The 25,258-nt window shown below is 42.7% G+C and overlaps 1 protein-coding gene and 1 long non-coding RNA gene across 2 annotated transcripts in view; both read left to right on the plus strand.

Annotated features, from left to right (window-relative positions):
- Positions 1–24,526, plus strand: part of LOC145357035 (immunoglobulin-like and fibronectin type III domain-containing protein 1) — a 79,139-nt gene extending 54,613 nt beyond the window's left edge. Inside the window, exons 18-24 of the mRNA XM_080210087.1 lie at positions 1,996–2,124; positions 4,825–5,127; positions 11,515–11,603; positions 11,696–11,888; positions 13,884–14,183; positions 16,784–17,110; positions 21,945–24,526. Of these exons, the coding sequence (XP_080066213.1) occupies positions 1,996–2,124; positions 4,825–5,127; positions 11,515–11,603; positions 11,696–11,888; positions 13,884–14,183; positions 16,784–17,110; positions 21,945–21,949 (1,346 nt within the window). The 3' untranslated portion in view covers positions 21,950–24,526. The remainder of the gene's footprint in view (positions 1–1,995; positions 2,125–4,824; positions 5,128–11,514; positions 11,604–11,695; positions 11,889–13,883; positions 14,184–16,783; positions 17,111–21,944) is intronic.
- The window catches only part of LOC145357037 (uncharacterized), a 447,747-nt gene that overhangs the window by 299,733 nt on the left and 122,756 nt on the right, over positions 1–25,258 (plus strand). The window lies entirely within an intron of this gene.

A 25,258-nucleotide genomic window follows, 5' to 3' on the forward strand; every position in this document is an offset into this window, starting at 1 on the left:
CATGAGTTCAAAATTTAAATTCAAATTAATTGACACAGATAGATAGATAATTGGCTTATTGCTGTTGCCTTATAGCACCAGGTTCAACTCTGGCCTTGAATTTAAAGTTTAAAAGTTTATTTATTAGTGTCACAAGTGGGCTTACATTAACACTGCAATGAAATCCCCTCGTCACCACACTAAGTTTGGGTATACTGAGGGAGAATTTAGCATGGCCAATGCACCTAACCAGTACATCTTTCAGACTGTGGGAAGAAAGCAGAGCTCCCAAAACAAACCCACGTGGAATGGGAAGAATGTCCAAACTCTACACACAGTAAGAAGTCTCACAACACCAGGTTAAAGTCCAGCAAGCTTTAAAGTCCAATCAGTTGGACTTTGACCTGATATTGTGAGACTTCTTACTATGTTTACCCCAGTCCAACGCCGGCATCTCCACATCAAGCTCTGCACAAATAGTGACCCAAGCTAGAATCGAATCCGGGTCACTGGCACTGTGAGGCAGAAGTGTGAACCTAATTTCATATTGTAGATCATTTTATGTAAGAAAGTGGCATTAATACTCAAATAAGCCTAAATCAAAAAGTAAATAATGAGACATTATCTTTAATGCAATACAGGTGACATAGATTACTCGAATTACTCCTAATGCTCCAAATACATCAGTAGGAATAAAGCTGTTCTTTCTGCCTAACCTGTTAAAAGGATTATTATAAACTACCAATGTTTCATGTCATTCCTCCTAAACAAAGTGTTATTTTGCTAGAAAAAAATTGTCTTAGTTTAAGATTCAATGCAAATCATCTTTAATTGAACGTGAATATAAAAAAAAGCAATATATTAAGACCTTGCATCATGTAAAACAAAGAAAAGAGAGAACAAAGAAAATTACAGCACAGGAACAGGGTCTTTGGCCCTCCAAACCCACACCAATCATGCTGCCCAACTGAACACCCCCTACCCTTCAGGAGACTATATGCCTCCATCCCCATCCTATTTGTGTATTTGTCAAGATGCCCCTTAAAGATCACTATCGTACCTGCTTCCACTACCTCTCTTGGCAGTGAGTTCCAGCTACCCACCACCCTCTGTGTTAAAAAAAACTTGCCCCGTACATCTCCTTTAAACATTGCCCTTGCAACTTAAGCCTATGCCCCCGGTAATTGACTCTTCCATCCTAGGAAAAAGTTGCTGACTATCCACTATGTCTGCGCCATTCATAATCTTGTAGATTTCTATCAGGTCGTCCCTCAACCTCCATCATTCCAAGTGAGAACAAACCAAGCTTCTCCAACCTCTCCTCATAACTAATGCCCTCCATACCAAGCAACATCTCAGTAAATATTTTCTGCACCCTCTCCAAAGCCTCCACATCCTCTTGCTGGTGTAGCAACTAGAATTGAATGCTATATTCCAAGAGCGGCCTAACTAAAGTTCTGTAAAGCTGCAATATGACTTGTCAATTTTTAAACTCAATGCCCCAGCCGATGAAGGCAAGCATGTCGTATGCCTTTTTGAACACTTCTCCACCTGTGTTGCCACTTTCAATGACCTGTGTACCTATATACCCAGATGCCTCTGCCTACCAATACTCTTAAGGGTTCTGCCGCTTACTGTATATTTCCTATCTGTATTAGACCCTCCAAAATGCGTTACCTCACAAGAAAGAGTTAATTCTATGCTCCAGTTTGGTGTTTAAGATGTGTTTAACCATATCTGTTTTAAAGGATCAGTTCTTATGAATGATACAATGGTATAAACTGAATAAAAATTGGTTTATTTAAATACACAAATGTTCACAAACACCCATGCTGTAGATGCTGCCATAAAAAAAACTGAGTTTAAAAAAAAATCAACTGAATGTTGAAATTCTGAAAGATTACAAATCCATTTTAATAGTATATTCACTGAGTTCCACATTAACTGAAAGAAGGGCAGGAAGGCATCTTAAGAGTTGCTGTGATTTCTAAAATGATTGCTACCCATTTCACATAGGTAATAAGTGGACAGTTACAGATGTTGTCGAGGGGCTAGAGTATGAATTCCGAGTGATTGCCGTAAACTCCTCCGGTCCAGGAGAGCCCAGCTGTGAAACTGAAGCAGTCTTCGCTCGTGAGCCTATGAGTAAGTGTTCTGTGTGCATTTTACAGATAAGGATAATTGTCCATCATAATGATATGAAACAATGCAAGAAGTAAAAATAAATTATATTGCACAATAATGAGATAACAAATTAGCATATACGGGGTGAAATTTATAATTCCTGCAATTGGAGTTAACCAGATCCAACACTTCTACAGATTTTGTGAGCTGTTTGTATTAATGGGTTCAGGGCCCTGATGTCAGGCCCAAATGGGGGTCTCAAACCCTTTTGAGCAGTGACACAGGTGGGGCAATCTACTAGGAGGCGGCCTCTTAATTGGCCACCTCCACACTCACTGTCCTGTGAAGGATGGCAGAGCGACTCTCAGGTTGCAGGTCCAACCTGCAGGAGATTCAGCAGCTCCAGAACCTTAAACGGAGGTAACCGCTACTGAAGTTGGTCAAGGATTGAGAAAGAGCATCAACACGGGAGTCATCCTTGCTGGAGGACTGCATTGCAGACAGAGGGGAAACCTCTCTGCAGCCGTGATTGGGTGACCTTTCACCTCTGTGGTCCTGTCACTCGGGTATGGAAACTTCCACTCTGAAATGGCCATGCCTCTAATAAACATGCAATGGGATGGGGGAACCACAGGGTCCATACAGTGCAGAAAGAGGCCATTCAGCCCATTGAGTTTGCATTACTTCTCTAAAGGAGAATTCGACCCAGACTCTCCCCTCTGCCCTGTCCCTGTAACATTGCACATTTATCTTGACTAATCCATCACACTTCTCGGCCTTTAGGCTAAGGTCATGTGTAGTGTCAACATGCTGTGCTTGGTTGAAGTCAATAGGTTACATTTTAGCTTCATTTGAAGTAATCTTTAAAAGTGGCAGTTCGGCCTTTTGGCTAAGATGTGAATGAGATCAGGAGGTGAGAGCCCTGTTTTGTCATCTTGGATCGGGAATGTCTCAACTTGTTGAGACTCTGAACTGGACTTGATTTGATTGAGTTGGAATAAAAACAAAAAAAAGGACAATTTAACATGGCCAATCCATCTAACCTGAATATTTTTGGCATTGGGGAAGAAACTGGAGCACAAGGAGGAAATCCACATAGACACAGAGAGAACATGCAAATTCTACACAGTCACCCAAGGCTGGAATCGAACCCAGGTTCCTGGGGCTGTGAGACAGAAGTGCTAATCACTCTGCCATTGTGCCACCCCATGAGTGAGAAAGTCCATGCGATGTCACAAAGTTATCATTCATTTGCTCTTTGCACCTCCCTGGAGTAAGCAGCTGATCCTATTACTAGCTCAAGTCCGAGAAAGTAGTGGGAAAACATCGGACCCAACATGATATGGCACCCACCATGTCTCAGCCACCCTTCCCTCTATCCCCACATTGTCTTCAACCCTGTTTCCATGGAGCCGAGAAAATTGTTTGATTCCTCACAGATGGGCGGGCCCAATGTAGAGTATATTTTTATAAAAATTGCACTTGTTCTCTACTCATCAAATTAATTTGATTTAATTGTTTATTGATGCTCAGGAGGATTGGGGTAAATGTTATCAGGATGTCACTTTGTCATTATTGTATTCCAGGAGAGATGAGAGGGCTGAATTTTATCTGCCCCAGCAGGTATATTTCCTGGGAAATCTTAGCAGATCTGGCAACATCTGCAAAGAGAGAAAAGAGCTGATTTTCGAGTCCAGACAATGCTTTGTCAAAGTTCTGATAAAGAGTTATCCGGACTTGAAACGTCAGCTTTTCTCTCTCCTTACAGATGCTGCCAGACTTGCTGAGATTTCCCAGTATTTCCTCTTTTGGTTTCAGATTCCACAGTAATTTGCTTTTATTAAGCATGTTTCCTGCAGGGGGCACATAAAACAGTATGAGAATCTGCTCCACCACCTTCTCCAACCCCAAACTCAACCTCATAAAGTGGACGATGGGGAGGAACGTTGACAGAAAACACATCTCTACCCATCTGGCCTGCCCCACAGCTAGTTTATGTTCCAATGAGTCTTAATTGGCTGGAGATAGGCTTCAACCCCTCAATCAGCAGGAAATCTTGTCTCGGAGATCTCCTGCTTAATCTGATTTGGTCAACAGCTCTCCATTGTAGCTCCTGGCACTGTAGAAGCTACAATGGACAGAATTGGGACTGCAAGCTATCCCCAGAGCCTAAGTCCCAGATGTCCAGAACCAGCTAGGTTTTGGGGTTCTCAGTGTGGGAAGATGAAGTGCAGGGGTCTGGTCATAATTGGGAATGGGGTGTTGGTGGAGAGGCTGGGTGGGGGAAGGAGGAAAGTCTTACAGGGACTGGACCTTTTGCAGGGGTGCCTGATGTTAAAAGAAAGATGGTGATCGAGGTACCCCCTCCCCTTTCTGCCCGAGATCTGAACCTGGTTACTTTTAGGGCTCGAGGACTCTATCCACCAACCTGAAAATTGAGTGGAAGCAGCCCTTAAGTGGTCAATAATTGGCAACTGCGGCAAGACTGAGCTGGTCTTGACCTTCTAAGCATAAAATTGCAGAGAATTTGGAATGAGTAGGAAGCATGTTGGAAGGTCATTAATTTTACATTCACCCCCTACCTACCAATATGCCAATGGGTAAAAGTAAAATTCTGCCTTAATGTGTTTGAAACATTTTTTAATTTCAATAATTTATAAACTGATCTCAAATTATGATGGAGATATGTCTTGATGACTTTTTGCTGCCTTTTACTTGCAGAGCTACCTGGAACTGTAAGAGACCTCAGAGTAACAGACTCCACCTACTCAACCATATCTCTTGCCTGGAGCCCACCGATTTACCAGGGCAATAATATTCCTAAAGGGTACATAGTTGAAATGAAATCTTCTGAGAGTACAACGTGGACCAGATGCAACGCTGTTCCAGTGGGGCTGACTTCATATACCGTGAAAGGCTTAACAAAAATGGGAATGCATTTTCTACGTGTGAGAGCTGCCAATGAAGGTGGAATGGGGGAACCTATAGAATTAGACAACTATGTCATTGCCATGCCTCCACCAGGTAATTGTATTTATAGTTTAACATGTTGAGGAGTCAGAGTCCTATTCTGCTCAACTGGAATTGGAGATAAACACACACTTACTGGATCTACTAATAAATAAATGAGTATTTCCAATAAACAATTAAAATAAGATTTTGTAACTTGGACTATCTGATGAGGTGGAGCTGGTCAAGCTCTTCCTACAAAGGGTTTTCACTGAGTCTCGGCTAAGGTGTGTCTTGCATGATGGTTCTTCCCACTTTTGCTCATATCTCCACAGCGGTGATGCCTTATGTAGCTCATACTTTTAGATTTGATTTATTATTGTCACATATACTAAGATACAGTGAAAAGTATCATTTCTTGCATGCTATACATTCAAAGCATACTGTACATAGAAAAGGAAAGGAGAGTGTGCAGAATGTAGTGTTACAGTCATAGTTAGGGTGTAGAGAAAGATCAACTTAATGTGAGGTAGGTCCATTCAAAAGTCAGATGGCAGCAGGGAAGAAGCTGTTCTTGCATTGGTTGGCATGTGTCCCCAGATTTTTGTATCTTTTCCCGACAGGAGAAGGTGGAAGAAAGTATGTCCAAGGTGCATTATGCTGGCTGCTTTTCTGAGGCAGTATAGACAGAGTCAATGGGTGGGAGGCTGGTTTGAGTGATGGACTGGGCCTCATTCACGACCCTCTTGCAGTCTTGGACAGAGCAGGAGACATACCAAGCTGTGATACAACCAGATAAAATGCTTTCTATGATGCATCTGTAAAGGTTGGTGAGAGTCGTAGCAGATAGGCCAAATTTCCTTAGTCTTCTGAGAAAGTAGAGGCTTTGGTGGGCTTTCTTAACTATAGCATCAGCATGGAGGAACCAGGATAGGTTGTTGATGATGGGGACACCTAAAAACTTGAAGCTTTCAACGACTTCTACTTTGTCCCCATTGATGTAGAAAGGGACATGTCTTCCACTACATTTCCTGAAGTCAATGACTGTCTCTTGTCTCTTTCATTTTGTTGACATTGAGGGAGAGATTATTGTCATCGCACCAGTTCATCAGATTCTCTATCTCCTTCCTGCACTCCGTCTTGTCATTGTATGAAAATCAGCTCACTATGGCGGTGTCATCAGCAAACTTAAAAATCAAGTTGGAGGGGAATTTGGCCACAGAGTCATAGATGTGTAAGGAGTATAGTAAGGGGCTGAAAACACAGCACAGGTGTTGAGGATGATCGTGGAAGAGGTGTTGTTGCCTATCCTTACTGATTGTGGTCAGGAAGTTCAGGGTCCAGTTGCAGACGGAGGAGCCGAGCCCCAGGCCACGGAGTTTGGAGATGTGTTTTGTAGGAATGATGGTATTAAGGTTGGCTGAGCTATAGTCAATAAATAGGAGTCTGACATGGTTTTTGTTGGCTCGGTTGACAAGGTTGAGTGAAGGGCAAGGGTATCTGTTGTCGACCTATTGTGGCTCCAGACAATCTGGGAGGCCGAAATTGATTCATGCCATGATTAACTTTCGAAGCACTTCATAATGATGGATGTCAGAGCCACCAATCAATAGTCATTAAGGCATGCTGCCTGCCTTTTCTTTGGTACCGGGATGATGGTCATCTTCTTGAAGCAGACAGAGACCTCACATTATTGTAAAAAGAGGTTGAAGATGTCTGTGAATACACCTGCCAGCTGGTCCACGCAGTATCTGATTACTTATCTGGGTACCCCACCCAGGCCACTTGCTTTCCATGGGTTGACCATCAAGAAGGCTGCTCTGATATCTGCAATGGTGACCTCGGATATAGGTTCAACCAAGACTTCTGGGGTGGAGGGCATGCTCTCTCCGACCTTTTGTTCAAAACTGGCATAGAATGCAACGATCTCATCAGGGAGGGGTGCACTGTTGCCAGCGATTTTGTATGCCTTCATCTTGTGGCCTGTTATGTCTTGCAGATCTTGCTATAGTTGGTGGGGGTCCATGTGGTTAGCTTGGGCCCTAGCTTAGTCCGGTACTGTCTTTAGGCATCTTTGATGGATCTCCTTAAATCATATCTGGCTTTCTTGTATAGGTAGGATTGCCTGACTTGAACGCCTCAGACTTGGACTGCAGCAGGCAATAGATATCCCTGTTCATCCATAGTTTCTGATTGAGAAACACCCGGATTTGCTCCTTTGGCACACAGTCTTCTACGTACTTTCTAATGAAGTCAGTTATTATACTTGATTAGGCTGTCACAGAATTTTTAAATATTGACTAGTCTACTGACTCTAAACAGTCCCATTGGAGGTCAGAGCCAACAGTTCGAGTCTAGATGACCCTTGGCTCTATTCTCTCCCCACAGATACTGTCAGACCTGCTCAGATTTTCTAGCATGTTCAGTTTTTGTTTCAGATTCCGGCATCTGCAAAATTTGGCTTTTCCCCATAGGAGATCATCTGATTCCTCAGACCAACATTGCACAACTTCCTTTGACGGATTCTCCTGTTTCAATTTTTGATTGTAAGCCGGGAGCAGAAGCACAGTCTTGTGGTCTGATTTGCCAAAGTCTGGGTGGGTAGGAATATTTGCTTGTGTAGCAGTGGTCTAGTGGAACCTCTGGTGGAACAGGTATTTTGGTAGGATGCTTTTGGTTTGATTGAAGTCTCCAGCCATGATGAAAAATGCTTTGGGACATTTCATCTCCAGGCTATTTGTATGGCATATATTTTGTCCAGCACAGTCTTCACATCCACATGGGGTGGGATGTGACTTGCTGCCAGGGTAACAGAGATGAACTCCCGTGGAAGGCAGTAGGGATGGCATTTTAGTATCACAGGAGCAGAAACTCACCAGTGTTGCTATGTCTAGGCACCACAAAGTGTTGATTAGGAAGCAGGTTCCACCTCCCCTAGCCTTGCCTGAGACCACAGTGCTGTCCATTCAGTGGATTGAGAAGCCCTCTCATTGTAGGGCACAGACTAGTGAAGCAGGACTGAGCCATGTCTTTATGAAACGGGGTATACAGCAGTCCCTCAGTTCTCTGAAAAGTGATGCTGCTCCTCTTTCGAATGTTCCAAGCCCTGTGTCTCTCTTGGCATCCCTGGCCACTGCCCAGCTTTTTGCTCAGCAAGACTCTGCATGTCTTTTGGTTATGCTGATTCTTGCCATTCTTCATTTGTCAAGTAAGTCCTTTGATGTGCACCATCTTTTTTTCCAATTGCTCACTGATCACAGGAGATTTCTGCTCTATTGTTCCTCCTTCCGTCCTTTGCATTGCTCCGGATGTTCATAAACAATGTTAAATAGGGCCTTATCACAAGATGATAAGGCTATTTACCATTTATATAGATGATCTGGAGGAGGGAACCGAGTGTATGGTGTTGAAATTTGCTGATGACACCAAGATTGGAGGAAAGGCAAATTGTGCGGAGGGTGTGGAGAGTCTACAGAAGGATCTAGATAGGTTGGGCGAATGGGCCAGGAAATGGCAAATGGAATTTAATGTTGGCAAGTGCGAGGTGGTCCACTTTGGTAGGAAGAATGGTAGGAAGGATTATCACTTACGTGGCAAAAAACTGCAGCAGGCGACGGTGCAGAGGGACCTCGGGGTCCTTGTGCATGAGTCGCAAAAACCCAGCTTTCAGGTGCAGCAGGTGGTCAGGAAGGCGAATGGGATGCTGGCCTTCATAGCGAGGGGGATTGAATATAAAAGTAGGGAGGTCTTGCTGCGGCTGTATAGGGCATTGGTGAGGCCGCAGCTGGAGTACTGTGTGCAGTTTTGGGCGCTGCACTTACGCAAGGATACTTTGGCCTTGGAGGGAGTGCAGAGGAGGTTTACTAGGCTGATGCCAGAGTTGAGGGGATTGAGCTATGAGGAGAGGCTGAATAAACTAGGCTTGTACTCTTTAGAGTTTAGAAGAATGAGGGGAGATCTCATTGAGACGTATAAGATGATGAATGGGATGGATAGGATAGAGGTGGAGAGACTCTTCCCGCTCAGAAAGGATAATAGGACTAGGGGGCACAGCCTCAAGATAAAGGGGGGGCGGTTTAGAACGGAGTTGAGAAGGAACTTCTTCACTCAAAGGGTGGTGAATCTCTGGAATTCTCTGCCCGTTGAAGTGGTGGAGGCTACCTCGCTAAATATTTTTAAGATGCGGGTTGATGGGTTTTTGATAAGAGAGGGGATTAAGGGTTATGGGGAGAGGGCGGGAATGTGGAACTGAGCCACGACAGCTCAGCCATGATCTTATTGAATGGCGGGGCAGGCTCGAAGGGCTAGATGGCCTACTCCTGCTCCTATTTCTTATGTTCTTATGATTGTTCAGCAGGCCAGCTTGTTCGGCTTTAATCACATTTCCACACAGTTCTTGAGCTGGTATAACGTTGGCTTCTTTTGGACCATAAAACCATAAGACATAGCAGCAGAATTAGCCCATTCAGCCCATCAAGTCTGCTTTGCCATTCAATCATGGATGATAGGTTTCTCAACCCCATTCTCCTGCCTTTTCCCTGTAACCTTTGATCCCTTTTCCAATCAAGAACCTAACGTCTTTTTCATTTATATCCCACCAAAAGAGAAAACGTTGTAAAATCTCAGCCGGTTTGGTAGAATCTGTAAGGAGAGAGGCAAGCCGACATATCAAGTCCAGGTGACCCTTTGACAAAGCTAAACAGCATAGTAAGTGGGTGATATTTATACTGTAGGGTGAGGGAATGAAAGATGAGCCATAGCCACAAAAACAAGGAGAAAGGTTGCTAATGGCAGTTCATAGAAATAATAGAATGGCCAAATGGCAGAGAAGCTGAAATCAGAAGGTAAACTGTGACAAACGAAGATGTGGGGGTAGGGGGGAGATGGATGAGAGAGAGGTAAAATTAAGGGAAAAAAAGGAAAGGGGAAGCAAAGGAGGAGAAAAATTAAGGAAAGGGGATAAACTAAGGGAAAGAGTGGGAGGGGGGAAGAAAAATAAAAGCAATAAAGAAATAAAAGGCAGAGAATAGTTAAAAATTAAATAAAATGAAAACAAAGGGATTAAGGTTTGATAAGCTAATCATCCGAAGTTGTTGAATTCGATGTTGAGACCAAAAGGCTGTAACATGCCTAGCCAGAAGATGAGAAGCTGTTCCTCCAGGTTCTCCACCTATCTATTTCTGTCTCAAGTACACTCAATGACCTGGCCTCCACTGCCTTCTATAGCAATGAATTCCATAGATTCACCGCCCTCTGGCTGAAGAAATCTCTCCTCATCTCAGTTCTAAAGGGTTGTCCCATTACTCTGAGGCTGTGCCACGGGAAACACCTTGCCAACCTCCATTCCATCCAGGCCTTTCAGTATTCTGTAAGTTGCAATAACGTCCCCCTTCATCCTTCTAAACTCCATTGAACACAAACCCAGAGTCCCTAAACGCTCCTCATACGTCAAGATTTTAATTCCTGGAATCATTCTCATGAAATGGACTCTCTGGACCCTCTTAGCAGCATGCTTTAAAGTTTTAGCTGTTGGCCACATGACTATAAACATTGAGTGTGACCTTACCAGTTCACCATGCGCATTGACCAGCATGGTGAGTGGGAAGATATCCAACTCGCACCCAGCATTCTACCTGATATGAGGAAACCCAGAAAATGAATGGGCATAAGTTTTGGTTAGGAGGAGGGTGGCTTCCATCAGACTGCACCCCCCCCAACCCCCACCTTTTGCCTTCGGATATATGTCCCTCTGAAAGTCCAAGGGCCATTGGAACTCCCTAGCCCTCTGATCTATGACCTGACACCCCAAACACCCACTCTCCATGACCCACCTGCCTCAAGGTTCTCCCTCCCTTCCCTATCCAAGGATCTTGGGCATCCAATCCCAGGACTTAGGCGTTGGCATGTTGAAGCATTTCCTCTCATGCTCACTGCAACTCCTGTCACTACAGGGAATAGACAGCTGCCGGACAATCACTTTGGCTCGCAGTACTCTAAGGTGGCAATTCCTCTTGAATAAGGGGGTGGAAATCCCACCTGCAACCAGTTAACATTTGTTGGAATAGAAATGGCTGTCAGGCAGTCAGAGATGGCCAGGATGGCAGGAAGGAAACCATCCAAAATATTCAAGACCTAATTATGTTGTGATCACTATTTCCTAATCCCCCCCACCCCCCTCATTTTCATTTGGTTATCTGCCCCATTTCATTTCCCAGTACAAAGTTTAATAATACTTTATTCTTAGCATCTTTCACATCTTCAGGTATATCAGCCAATAGAGTACTTCTGAAGTATAGTCACCATCAATATATAGAATGTGACACAGTAATATTTCAAACAGCAATACAGTAAATTACCTTATTGTCTATTATTGTAGAAATACACCAATGATGTCTTTAAAAATTTTACAAACGTATATATCTGCCTGCAAAGTTATGGTGTTATTTCTTTCTTGCTTTTCAGTGTGCCCCAAGTTCATAATGAATGAATCCATAAAAGATTTTATGATTGTCAAAGAAGGAAATTCATTTCGATTCCACATGCCATTTAAAGTGAGAAACTCCACAAAATGATTTATATATTTTTGCATTTGAGATACAGCAGAAAGGTTTAAAGCTTGGGCTTTTCCTTGTGCATTTTTCAGGCATCGCCTCCTCCTGAAGTAATTTGGCTAAAAGATGGATTTCAGCTCTCAGAGAAGGCTACAGTAACCAGTTCCAATGATAGCACTCAGCTTATTATTCCAGCTTCCCAGAGATCTGACTCTGGAACTTATTCTGTGATGCTGAAGAATCTTCTTGGACAAGAATCGTTTAGCTTTGAGATCAGAGTTACAGGTGATCTTAAACTTGCATATAAAATTTGGAAGAACTTGCTTTTATATTTTAAAAAAATCTTGGATAAACAGACAAACTTTCAGAATGCTCTGAGGCATTTCACAACTAATGAATACTTTGAAAATGTATTCATTGCTTGTCATATATGGGGAAATGTGACTGCCAATTTATACATAGCAAGGTCTGCAAAAACTGCATTAGGATAAACTATTGTCACCATTGAGTCACCGTCTTGTCCCATCCTCAGGGCTTTGCAAGCATTTAATAGCAGGCAAACATGGGAGATAATTTTACACACCAGGTCTCACAAGTAACAAGTGAACAAATGAGTAGATAATCTGATTTTGGTGATAATGACAGTTAATTCTATGTAGAGTTGACTAGATCACATGATGATCATATATTGCTGTTCTGATCCAAACAAATAGGGTAAACTATGATTGTAGAATTTGTGGAAATTTTCAAGAAGGGAATAGTCTCCTTATTCTCCGCTGTTTGCTCTGCTTTCCTCTCACACTCCAAAGATTTACAGGTTAGGTTGATTGGCCCTTAATGTCTTTAAGTTTATTTATTAGTGTCACAAGTAGGCTTACATTAACACTGCAACAAAGTCACTGTGAAAATCCCTTAATCGGCACCTTCCGGCGCCTGTTTGGATACACCTGAGGGAGAATTTAGCATGGCCAATGCACCTAACCAGCACGTCTTGCGGACTCTGTGAGGAAACCTGGAGCACCAAGAGGAAACCACCCAGACACAGGGAGAACATGCAAACTCTACAGAGATAGTGACCCAAGCCAGGAATTGAACTCAGGTCCCTGGCGCTGTGAGGCAGCAGTGCTAACCACTGTGCCATCGGACTGCCCTTTATGTGGGGTTACAGGGATAGGACCTGGGTGGGTTATTGTTGGTGCAGGCTGGATGGGCTGAATAGTCTCCTTCTGCGCTGTAGGAATTCTATGGGCAATGATTCTGGAGAGATTCTCATTAGAGGGCTTGCTACAAGGCAGGCAGAAAATTTGTTATGCTAATATAAAATATTTTTAAACTTCCCTGACAATATACATTGACAGAATATTACTTGCTTTTCTCTTCATAATTTTTTTTGTCAGATTTGTTTGTCTTATTCTTGAGATAAATTTTATTTCAAATTTAGAATTAATCCTAAAAAGCTTAATGTGAAAAATAAACAGAAAATGATGATTCATGTTATTAGAAAATGAACTTCATTACGTGCAGCTTTTTCCTGCCCTGAAACTGGAAAATTCCATCCAAGGCCAATGGACCTCTCCGTGGTCCACCCCTCACCCGCTATGATTCCCGTGGCGGGCAGAACAGGAAAATTTGCCCCAATATGTTTGGCTTTAATTTGAAATAATTTTGCCCAGGCTCACCTGAATTGAAGGAATACATTGATATGTAACATACAAATTATAATTCTGTGAAACAGCTTTATTTAATTTGCCATTCTTGTGCTAGTGAGATTATGTTTAATTTCTTTCATGGGACATGAAGGTCACTGGTATTTGTTGCCCACCACTAATTGCCCTTGAAATAAGTGGCTTACTATTTCAGAGGACAGTTACCACATTGTTATGGATCTGGAGACATATGCAGGCCAGATTAGGTAAAGATGGCAGATTTCATTCTCTCAAAGACATTGGTGAACCAGGTTTTTTTTACAACAATCAACTATAGTTTCATGGTCATTTAGACTTTTAATTCCAGATTTTTTATCAAATTCAAATTTCACCATCTGCTGCAGTGGGATTTGAACCAGGGCTTTCAGAGCATTACATATAGAATACTCGTCCAGCTACAATACCACTACTCCATTGCCTTCCCATTGATATTATGTTTAAATTAAGTGTGTAATCTGTAGTTTATGTGGCAGAATGTTATTGGATAGTAATTATCTTGGACATTCCAACATTTATTGTGAAAATGATCATAAGTCTCTTTTTTCTAATTTAACTGGCATGTATTATTTTGCAGCTACTCCCAGACCTCCAGGTCCAGTAACACTGAATGAAAATGTCCTTAACACAGTGACAATTTCTTGGGAACCGTCCAAAGATGAACTTCTGGATGATCATTTACGTTATGTTGTTATGAAAAGAGATTCGAGCAGACTGAAGTGGCACACAATAGGAGATGGCATCATTAACAACAAATTTACAGTCCTAAATATTATTCCAGGACGCAAATATTACTTTAGAGTTCTGGCGAGAAATGATATGGGCTATAGTGAATCTTCTGATACACGAGAGCCATGGTGCATTTCAAAGCAAAGAGGTAAGCAAATTTTTAAAGTACTGCTAACCAGAAGAACACTCAATGAATTTTGAGTGTGATTATTTAATTAAAACCAATTAGTGCTTTATAATCTCCATGAAGAATAAATTAGCTCCTACTTAACACTAGGTGGAACGGTAGCACAGTGGTTAGCACTGCTGCCTCACAGCGTCAGGGACCCAGGTTTGATTCCCTGATTGGGCACTGTCTATGCAGAGTTTGCACATTCTCCCTGTGTCTGCATGGGTTTCCTCCAGGTGTTCTGGTTTTCCCCCACAGCCCAAAGATGTGCAGGTTAGGTGGATTGGCCATGCTACATTGCCCAAAAGTGTTAGGGGACTAGCTAGGGTAAATTCATGGGATTATCAGGATAAGGTCTGGGTGGGATTGTGATAGGTACAGACTCAATGGGACGAATGGCCTCTTTCTACAGTGTAGGGATTCTATGAACTCTATGAAATATTGTTTTAATATTATTAATGCTTTTCATTCTGGAATATGAACCTAACCTGGTAGAACATCCAAAATCAATTACCAAAAGAGAAAATGCTGGAAAATCTCAGCAGGTCTGGCAGCATCTGTAAGGGGAGAAAAGCACTGACGTTTTGAGTCCAGATGACCTTATGTCACAGCTTTTTTTATTCAAAATCCATTTTCTGTCCTATTAGGGATCAAGACAGAGTTGGAACACAAATCTGCTGTTGCAAAAGCAAAATGCTATAGATGCTGAAATAAAATAAAACTAAAAACAGAAAATTTTGGGACTTCTCAAGGTCAGGCAGCATCTGTGGAGTGAGAAATTGAATTAATCTTTCAGAAGTGCCATTTGGCAGGTATGCTACCATACCACAAGCTGGGCATGCCTGTCCAAGCACTTCAGAGCAATGAGAAATAAACTGAAGGACCTCAGTGCCTGTTCAACCATTGTACAGGGAATGTAAAATTTCTGACTGTTTAAATAAATAATTGCAAATATGAAGACAAGAACTAATTAAGAAACATAATCAAGAGACTATTTCAGTACGAACACATAAGAAAATATTGTCCAAGTTGTTTTGGAAACTTGCACTTTAGTTTTTGATTTAACTATACAAAACAAAGCAAAGTGTTTTAGTTCTAGCATCATGGATCCGTAAATAACACCCAACTTTCTGAACATGGAGGACAACACGGTGGCACAGTGGTTAGCACTGCTGCCTCACAGTGCCAGGGATCCTGATTCAATTCCAGCCCCGGGTCACTGTCTGTGTGGGTTTCCTCCAGTGCTCTGGTTTCCTCATACAGACCGAAAGATGTGCCGGTTAGATGCGTTAGCCATGCCAATTTCTCCCTCAGTGTTCCTGAACAGGCATTAGAATGTGGTGACTAGGAGATTTTCACAATATCTTCATTGCAGTATGAAATATAAGCCTACTTGTGACACTAATACTTAAACTTAAAAACATATTTTGCCTTTCCTTAGTTAATTAGCCACGAAGTAAGCATTATCTCAAACAATTCCTTGATTTTTAAAAAAATTATTTTGCAGGATGTGGGTGTCACTGGCTAGGCCAGCATTTGCTACCCATCACTAATTATCCTTGAAGGTGGTGGGGAGCTGCCTCCTTGGCCTGTTGCAGTCTGTGCACTGTTGGTATACTTACAGTGCCATTAGGAAGGGAGTTCCAAGGTTTTGTCCCAGTGACAGTGAAGTGCATATTTGACTTGCAGGTTTACATTAGCCAACTCCTCTCGAAAAAACTCAACCACTGGAAGTATTTCATACTTCAAAAATTATTGTTAGAATAGGGAAAATTGGCTTGACTCAGAACCAGGCTTCTCAAATTAGAAAACACCTAAATTTCATCCTACAAACCTTTGTAGATGGGAAGCTTGTGTATTATTCTGTGCAAAAGCATTATCATTTGCCAATAATATTCACACATTTTGTCCCCAAAAATGGCCTCCAGTCATTATGTTTTGTCTGCAGTATGGAGATCTCTAATCTTTGCATTCTCAAGGCACACTGACAATGTTACGATATGACCGCCTGACATGAAATACCATTTTGTAGCACACCAGTTTGGGTCTAACACATTTGCAGCTAAGAGTTGCACTTTGTGCTGTTGCATGAAAACCGGCAACACGTAGTCTATAAAAATGTTTAAATTTGAAAACAAACATCTGTTTATGTTAATATTGTTCAAAAATGTTAATGTTGCTTATTTGAAAGAGGGCACACTCCTTGAACATGCACACATACAATGTCAATGCCTATGATACCAGTGTCCGTGATGTCCCAGGCAGCTGCCTCCATTGAAGGTGGCGCAGACCAAACCAATGCAGAAGAGAGAGAAAATCTCTGTTTTAATAAAGTCTCATCTGTACAAAGTCTGAACCAAATTGGAAAAACATAACACTCCCACCTTTTTGCAGAATGGATATTGGCAATCAAGGGTGTGGGCACATCCCTGATGATTTCAATGCTTAATATGCACAAATGCAAACTTTGCATGTGTACACATCATACCTTGCAACTTAGGCAGGAGTAGTGGTGTTTGAAATAATTCGAGGAATTGTTTTTATGAACTATTAATTTATTGTTCTGTTACTTTTTACAGATCCATTTACATTAAAATTGCCAAACTACAAGGCTCGGAACAATACGAAAGCCCCTCAATTCATTGTGAAGTTAAAGACTCACATTGCACCTCGTGGAACTGACATTAATATGACCTGTGCCGTTATAGGATGTCCTGCACCTAAAGTGACTTGGTTAAAAGATAATATAAATATCACAGATGATGCAAACTTCTGGTCAACAAATGTCTATGGAGTTTGTTCCCTTTGCATTTTTGGTGCAAGCCCAAAGGATACTGGAGAATATACAGCCATTGCAGAGAATTCAGTTGGAAGTGCCACCACCTCAACCAACTTACTGGTTAAAGGTAATTAAAGGCATTTCACAAGTCATAATCCCGACATAAAAACAATCTTGGAAGTGTGGAAGAGAAGATATTTGTCTCATGAGCATATTTTGTTAACTTTTACTCTATTCTTAAAGTTACAAAGCCAATGCAGTATGGAATGGGCAGACCCAAATCCATCTCCTTTTTTGATCCAAAACCAAATTCAAATTGAATCTAATTGGGTGACCTGCTGGCACCGTGGTTAACACTGCTGCCTCACAGTGCCTAGGACCCCAGTTCAGTTATGGACTCAGGTCACTATCCATGTGGAGTTTGTATGGATTTACTTTGGGTGCTCTGGCTTCCTCCCACAGTCCAAAGATATGCAGGTTAGGTGGATTAGTCATGCTAAATTACCCTTTAGTGTCAGGGGATGCAGCATAGATACATTGGATTATGGGGGTAGGACCTGGGTGGGATTTTGTCAACGCAGGCTCGAGGAGCTGAATGGCCTCCTTTTTTTTTCAATGTAACTTAATTGCAGTGTTAATATAAGCCTGCTTGTGACTGATAAATAAACTTTAACTTTTATACATTGTATCAATTCTATGATTCTAATTTGTGATTTCCACAAGAGGGACACCCAAGATCCTAGCTGACGAGAAAATGCATTGCATCAGATCTTGGACTTGATAAGTTGGCCTAATGAGATTCAAATGCTGATTTTGGCTAATGATTGAATCCTGGGATGATAACTGATTCATTAGATTGAGGACAATCCATGACTGCATGGGGGCAAGGGCATGGAGGCTTATTATATTAAGAGAAATCTAATTGACCAATTCTTTTTGCTTTAAGCACGGAAACAAGCCCACTGCTTATTTGCATTTCCATCCTAATAGATAGAGGATTTGTGAAAATATTTTGAAGTGAAATCTACAAAAATATTGATCGCTATTGGTGTGATTCACAAATATTTGGATCACTCAAATGTGTGTTTTCATGTTTCGAGTTGCCTCCGAATCCTACTTGCAATGGCAGTTTAGAACATAAGAACATAAGAACATAAGAAATAAGAGCAGGAGTAGGCCATCTAGCCCTTCGAGCCTGCCCCGCCATTCAATAAGATCATGGCTGATCTGTCGTGGCTCAGTTCCACTTTCCCGCTTTCTCCCCATAACCCTTAATCCCCTCTCTTATCAAAAACCCATCAAACCATGTCTTAAAAATATTTAGCGAGGCAGCCTCCACCACTTCAACGGGCAGAGAATTCCAGAGTTTCACCACCCTTTGAGTGAAGAAGTTCCTCCTCAACTCCGTTCTAAACCACCCCCCTTTTATCTTGAGGCTGTGCCCCCTAGTCCTACTGTCTTTTTTGAGCGGGAAGAGTCTCTCCACCTCAATCCTATCCATCCCATTCATCATCTTATACGTCTCAATGAGATCTCCCCTCATTCTTCTAAACTCCAACGAGTACAAGCCTAGTTTATTCAGCCTCTCCTCATAGCTCAACCCCCTCAACTCCGGTATCAGCCTAGTAAACCTCCTCTGCACTCCCTCCAAGGCCAAAATATCTTTGCGTAGGTGCGGCGCCCAAAACTGCACACAGTACTCCAGCTGCGGCCTCACCAATGCCCTATACAGCTGCAGCAAGACCTCCCTACTTTTATATTCAATCCCCCTCGCTATGAAGGCCAGCATCCCATTCGCCTTCCTGACCACCTGCTGCACCTGCAAGCTGGGTTTTTGCGACTCATGCACAAGGACCCCGAGGTCCCTCTGCACTGTCGCCTGCTGCAGTTTTTCGCCCCGTAAGTAATAGTCCTTCCGACCATTATTCCTACCAAAGTGGACCACCTCACACTTGCCAACATTAAATTCCATTTGCCATTTCCTGGCCCATTCACCCAGCCTATCTAGATCCTTCTGCAGACTCTCCACACCCTCCGCACAATTTGCCGTTCCCCCAATCTTGGTGTCATCAGCAAATTTCGACACCCTACACTCGGTTCCCTCCTCCAGATCATCTATATAAATGGTAAAAAGCTGAGGCCCCAGCACCGACCCCTGGGGCACTCCACTAGTCACCATCCGCCAATCCGAATAGCACCCGTTGACCCCCACTCTCTGCCTCCTATTTGACAACCAATCCTCTATCCACGCTAACACCCTACCCCCAACTCCATGTCCCTTGACCTTCTGCAGTTTGCTCTTCACTGAAGTAGAAAGAAGTATCACAACACCAGGTTTATTTGGAATCATGAGCTTTCGGAGCGCTGCTCTTTCATCAGATGACTCAACACTCTGAAAGCTCACGATTCCAAATAAATCTGTTCAACTTTAACCTGGTGTTGTGAGACTTCTTACTGCGCCCACCCCAGTAATACTGCATACAGATAATGAAAGATACTGGTCTCACAGATACATTTGTACTATGATTTATCTGCCTCTTTGCATATTTGTTTAAGATGCAGATAATCTTGAATACTGTTCCCTTTACAAAACCTTTAAGTTCAGGCCCGTTTCATGAGATAAACCATTTTTTTCCTGAGATATAGGACTGGGGCATATACATCTTCTCCTTCATACATGTGCATTTGTGTATCTTAAAGGAAACTTATTGATGTAGCATTACTTTGTTTGTCCCTACTGTTAACACATGCTTTACTGTCAGGAGTTGGCCAATCATCACTGTCTAGGTGTGGCTGACAGGAATAGATCTCGTCTTTGTGTAATAGGAGGGGAGGTGATGGCCTTGTGGTATTGAGTATCCAGAAACTCAACTAATGTTTTGGACCTGGGTTTGAATCCTGTCATGGCAGGATTTATTGCTTATCCCCAGTTGCTTGATATCTGGAATTAAGAGTCTAATGACGACCGTGAAACCTTTACCAATTTTCAGATAAACCTTCTGGTTCACTAATATCCTTCAGGTAAGGACAGCAGGTTGCCTTCCCTAGTCTGGCCTACCTGTGATTCCAGAGCCATAGCAATGTGGTTGACTCTCAACTGCTCTCAAGTAACTAGGGATGAGCAATAAATGGTGGTGGTGGAGGCAGATTCAATAGGGTATTTTAAGAGACTTCTGAATGAGTACATGGGACTTAATAGGATTGAGGGTTATAGGTAAGCCTAGTAGTAGGTAGAGATATGATTGGCGCAACTTGCGGGCCGAAGGGCCTGTTTGTGCTGTAGTTTTTCTATGATTCTAAATGCTGGCCAGCCAGCAATGCCCATGTTCCACGAATGAATTTTAAAAAAATAGTGGGAAAGAGGTGGATAACGAATCAGCTGCTGATTCTCTGATTCACACAGAATCAGAGGTAGATAACGAATAGAATTATACATTCAGTATATTGCTCACAATTTGTATTCCCATTGACTTCAATCAAATTAAAAACAGAGGGAGAAGTAAAACAGACTGTTGACCATTGTCATCCATTTTAGATTACTGCATAATGTCAAGATCTATTCCACTGACTCCAGGCACAATGTCCAATGTCAACATCAAATAATTCCCCAGTTGACCAAGTGAAATGTCATTAACCTCAAACCAAATATCACCACTGACTCAGAGTTTTATTTATAGCTTAACCTGATACTCATGAGCTAGCCATAAATGTGCATGCTTACACTTTTGTTTCAGTGCAAGTTTTAAAGAAACTCAAATAATTTGCTCGCACTTATTTGTCATATTTCTTCCATACTTAGGTGTATATATATGTGTGTGTATATTTTTATATATCTTTATACACACCTTTTTTACCAGAATTTAGCAAATAAAGGAAAAACATTTGACTAAAATCCTCAGGCAAGAGAATAGGCAAAGAAGTGTCAGATGGAATACAATTGGGAAAGAGTGAGATTGTGCACTTTGGTGGGAAGAATAGAGGTGTAGACTATTTTCTAAATGGGGAAAGGCTTCAGAAATCTGAAGCACAAAGGGACTTGAGCCCTGGTTCAGGATTCCCTTAAAGTTAACATTCAGATTCAGTTGGCAGTTAGGAAGGCAAATTCAATGTTGGCATTCATTTCATGAGGGCTAGAATACAAGAGCAGGGATATGTTGCTGAGGCTGTATAAGGTTCTAGTCAGACTCCATTTTGAATATTGTGAGCAGTTTTGGGCCCCATATCCAAGGAATGATGTGCTGGCCTTGGAGGGGGTCAGAGGGGGTTCACACAAATGATCCCAGGAATGAAGGGTTTGTCTTATGGCGAGTGGTTGAGGAATCTGAGTCTATACTCTGAGTTTAGAAGGATGAGAGGGCATCTAATTGAAACTTACAGAAGACTTAGAGGCCAAGAAACAGTGGATGTGGAGAGGATGTTTCCACTAGTGGGAGAGACTAGAAGTCGAGGGCACAACTTCAGAATGAAGGGACGCTCCTTTCAAAACTGAGATGAGGAGGAATTTCTTCAGCCGGAGGTGGTGAATCTATGGAACTGATTGCCACAGAGGGCTGTGGAGGCCAGGTCATTGAGTGTTCTTAAAAGAAACAGAGATAGATAGGCTCTTGATCAATAAGGGGATCAAGGGTTGCAGAGAGCAGGCAGGAGAATGAGGATGAAAATCATATCAGCCATGACTGAATGGCAGAGTAGACTCGATGGGTCAAGTGGCCTAATTCTGCTCCTATATCTTATGGTCTAATAATATTTTAAAGCGAAGTTGCAGAGTCCTAGATGACCCTTGAGTGGGAGAGCTGACTGATGGTAATTTTAATTTAAGGATCACCATGCCTCAGGTGAGGGGCAAGATTGAGAAGGTGGGCCTTCATGAATAACCTGATGTACTGATGTAGATGATATAATGAATAATAGTTGAAGAGATTGCACATAAAGTGATTGTTCCATGTTTTTTTTTCACACAGAATGAAGCAACTACACAAAGAACGTTGGCATTGGTTTTGATAAGCAGACCAAGTGGAAGAAACAAGTTAGATCAAATCATTACCAAGAGTCAAAGTGAACTCCCATTTCTGGCCAACATTAGAGTTTGATATGTAGCAAGCTGTTCATCTCATGAATGGATACAGCTGCAGAAATGATTTTGACACTTTGCTTTGCTTGCCTGCCAACTTAATAGCAGCACGCAGCCTAGTGCAAAGCACATTGCTGAGATGCTGCATGCCTTAGCAAGCGGGGGCTAAGGTTTGCACAAGGTTAGTACCACTTAAAACAAAGCTGCACCTCTTGAAGGGGAGACGCATTCGGACTCCAGTGGGTGCTGGAACTGTTTGTGGAAAAGAGGCAGGACAAAGAGTGATCATGCCACAGGAAGGCAGGGAGTATGCTCCAAAGATCAATGAAACAGTATTGGGGAGGTGGACAGGAGACAGAAACCTCCACCTCAAAATTGGTGTTGGAAAATCAACTATAAGCCTATCCGTTTAACCTTGTTGGTGGTAAAAAATTTACATAAGATAATGTGGGACAAAAGTAAGTGAACTGAACTAATTATGGGAGGCCAATGCAAATTTGTTAAAAACTAATTTGGTTTAATTAATTTGATTGTGTGTTTTGATGGGGTAACAGAAAGGGCTGGTGAAGTCAGACACTTGATGTGATGTGTGTTGACATTCAAAAAACATTTGATAAAGTGCGACATAACAGACCTGTCAACAAAGCTGAAGCTCATTCAATAAAAGGGACAGTGGCAGGCTGGATACAAAATTGGCTGAGTGACAGGAAACTCAGAGAAATCAATAGTTGTTTATCAGATTGGAGGAAGTTAACTTCCAAAGTGGGGTTTTCAAGAGGTCAATATTAATACTGGTCTATTAGACATATTGGCCTATATCAGAGGCATTTATTGCCTATCCCTAATTGACCTCAAGAAGGTGGTGGTGAACGGTCTCCTTGAACACTGCAATCCATGTGGAGTAGGTATACCTACAGTGCTTCATAGAATAGAATCTCTACAATGCAGAAGGAGGCCATTCGGCCTATTGAGTTTGCACGAGAACAGTCCCACCCATGCCCCATGCCCTATCCCCTATCCCTGTAACCCTATGCATTTACCGTAGCTGGTTCCCCTGACACTAAGGGGCAATTTAGCTTGGCCAATCCACCTAACCTGCACACTTTGACTGTGAGAAGAAACCGGAGGCCCCAAAGTGAACCCACACAGACATGGGGAGAATTTACAAACTCCACTGTGACCTAAGCCAGGAATCGAACCTGGGTCCCTGGCACTGTGAGGTAAGCAGTGCTAACCACTGTGCCACCGTGCTGCCCTGTTAGGGAGGGAGTTCCAAGCTGCAGGTGATTTAATCATTCACTTCCTGCTTTCCCTCTTCCCTTACTGCAACCTGACCCTTCTGCCTTTCTTCTTTCAGTTCATATGATCAGCCAACTACTTAGGAACTGGCACTATGTGTATTCGAGAGGCTGATAGAGGCAGGATTTGAGCTTAGGCAGTCACTGGGGACACCAAACCCATATATCTTTGGACTGTGGGAGGAAACCTTTTAGAGAAAACAATGTGCAAGCTCCACACAGTCACCCAAATCTGGGATTGAATCCAAGTCCCTGGCACTCTGAGGCAGCAGTACTAATCACTGTGCCATCATGCTGCTAATGTCCTACAGAAAAGGGTTCAAATCCAATCAAGGCAGACTGAGGAAATTGAAATTCAATACATAAATTTGGAATATAAAGCATTTCTCATTAATGATGACCATGAATGGCAATCACTGATTGTTGTAAAAAGAACTAATGTAGCGGGGAGCTATACAATAAATGGCAGGGTCATCAAGAGTGTAGAAACACAGAGGTTCCTAGGTGTGCAAGTCCACAAATCCCTGAAGGTGGCAGCACAGGTGGAGAAGGTGGTGAAGAAGGCATATGGTATGCTTGCCTTTATAGGACGGGAATATAGAGTATAAAAGCTGGAGTGTGATGTTGCAGCTGTATAGAACGCTGGTTAGGCCACATTTGGAGTACTGTGTCCAATTCTGGTTGCCGCACTACCGGAAGGATGTGGAGGCTTTAGAGAGAGTGCAGAGAAGGTTTACCAGGATGTTGCCTGGTATGGAGGGTCTTAGCTATGAGGAGAGATTGGGTAGACTGCGGTTGTTCTCCCTGGAAAGACGGAGAATGAGGGGAGACTTAATAGAGGTGTACAAAATTATGAAGGGTATAGATAGGGTTAATAGTGGGAAGCTTTTTCCCAGGTCAGAGGTGACGATCACAAGGGGTCACGGGCTGAAGGTGAGAGGGACAAGGTATAACTCCGATATCAGAGGGATGTTTTTTACACAGAGGGTGGTGGGGGCCTGGAATGCGCTGCCAAGTAGGTTGGTGGAGGCAGACACGCTGGCATCGTTTAAGAATTACCTGAATAGTCACATGAGCAGCCTGGGAATGGAGGGATACAAACGAATGGTCTAGTTGGACCAATGTGCGGCACAGGCTTGGAGGGCTGAAGGGCCTGTTTCCTGTGCTGTACTGTTCTTTGACATCAGATTTAGTAATGTCCTTTAGGGAAGGAAATCTGCCACCTTTACCAGTCTGGCCTACATGTGACTCTAGACTCAGAGCAATGCAGTTGACCATTAAGTGCCCTTTGAAATGGTCTAGCAAATCATTCAGTCCAAGGGCAAGTCAGATGGACAACAAATGTTGGCCTTGCCACTGCCACCAATATTACATGAAAGAATAAGGAAAAACAAGATTTCATGCAGAGTACGGAGCCCTCCTTCTTGGAGGTTCACCCAGCGACAACGGCCACCCCCTGCTCATGAGAGCACAAATCCTGTCAGATTATGAGGGCCTGCCTGCCTAGCTGTGGTTTTCCAAAGAAAACTCACCATCTTCAAGGACCTGGCACCCATCCTCCTTGGTGATACAACATCAGCACTATCATGGTTGATAGTAGGGCTGCTGAATTGCTAGCCCTCTGATTAGGCTGGCAGCTCCTTGCAGTGGACCACCATCGTCAATTGGATGGTGACTCCGGCAGCAAGCTGCTAATTGGCTGTAGCCAGCAAAATGCTGACCTTAGTCCAACAAAGAATTCACCTCCCACTTTCAACCCCAGTGCACTTAAGTTCCTCGAAACATTCATCTCACTGTTTCTGCTTAGTAAGAGAAATGCTGGCTGAAGACCCTCAATGCCTAAAGCCTCATCCTGAGAACCCTTCACTCTTCCTGCCCTTTCTTAAGAGCAGCTCATCCTCTTCTG

The sequence above is a fragment of the Carcharhinus amblyrhynchos genome, chromosome 22 (genome assembly GCF_965287045.1).
Source record: "Carcharhinus amblyrhynchos chromosome 22, sCarAmb.v2.hapA, whole genome shotgun sequence".
Taxonomy (NCBI): Eukaryota; Metazoa; Chordata; class Chondrichthyes; order Carcharhiniformes; family Carcharhinidae; genus Carcharhinus; species Carcharhinus amblyrhynchos.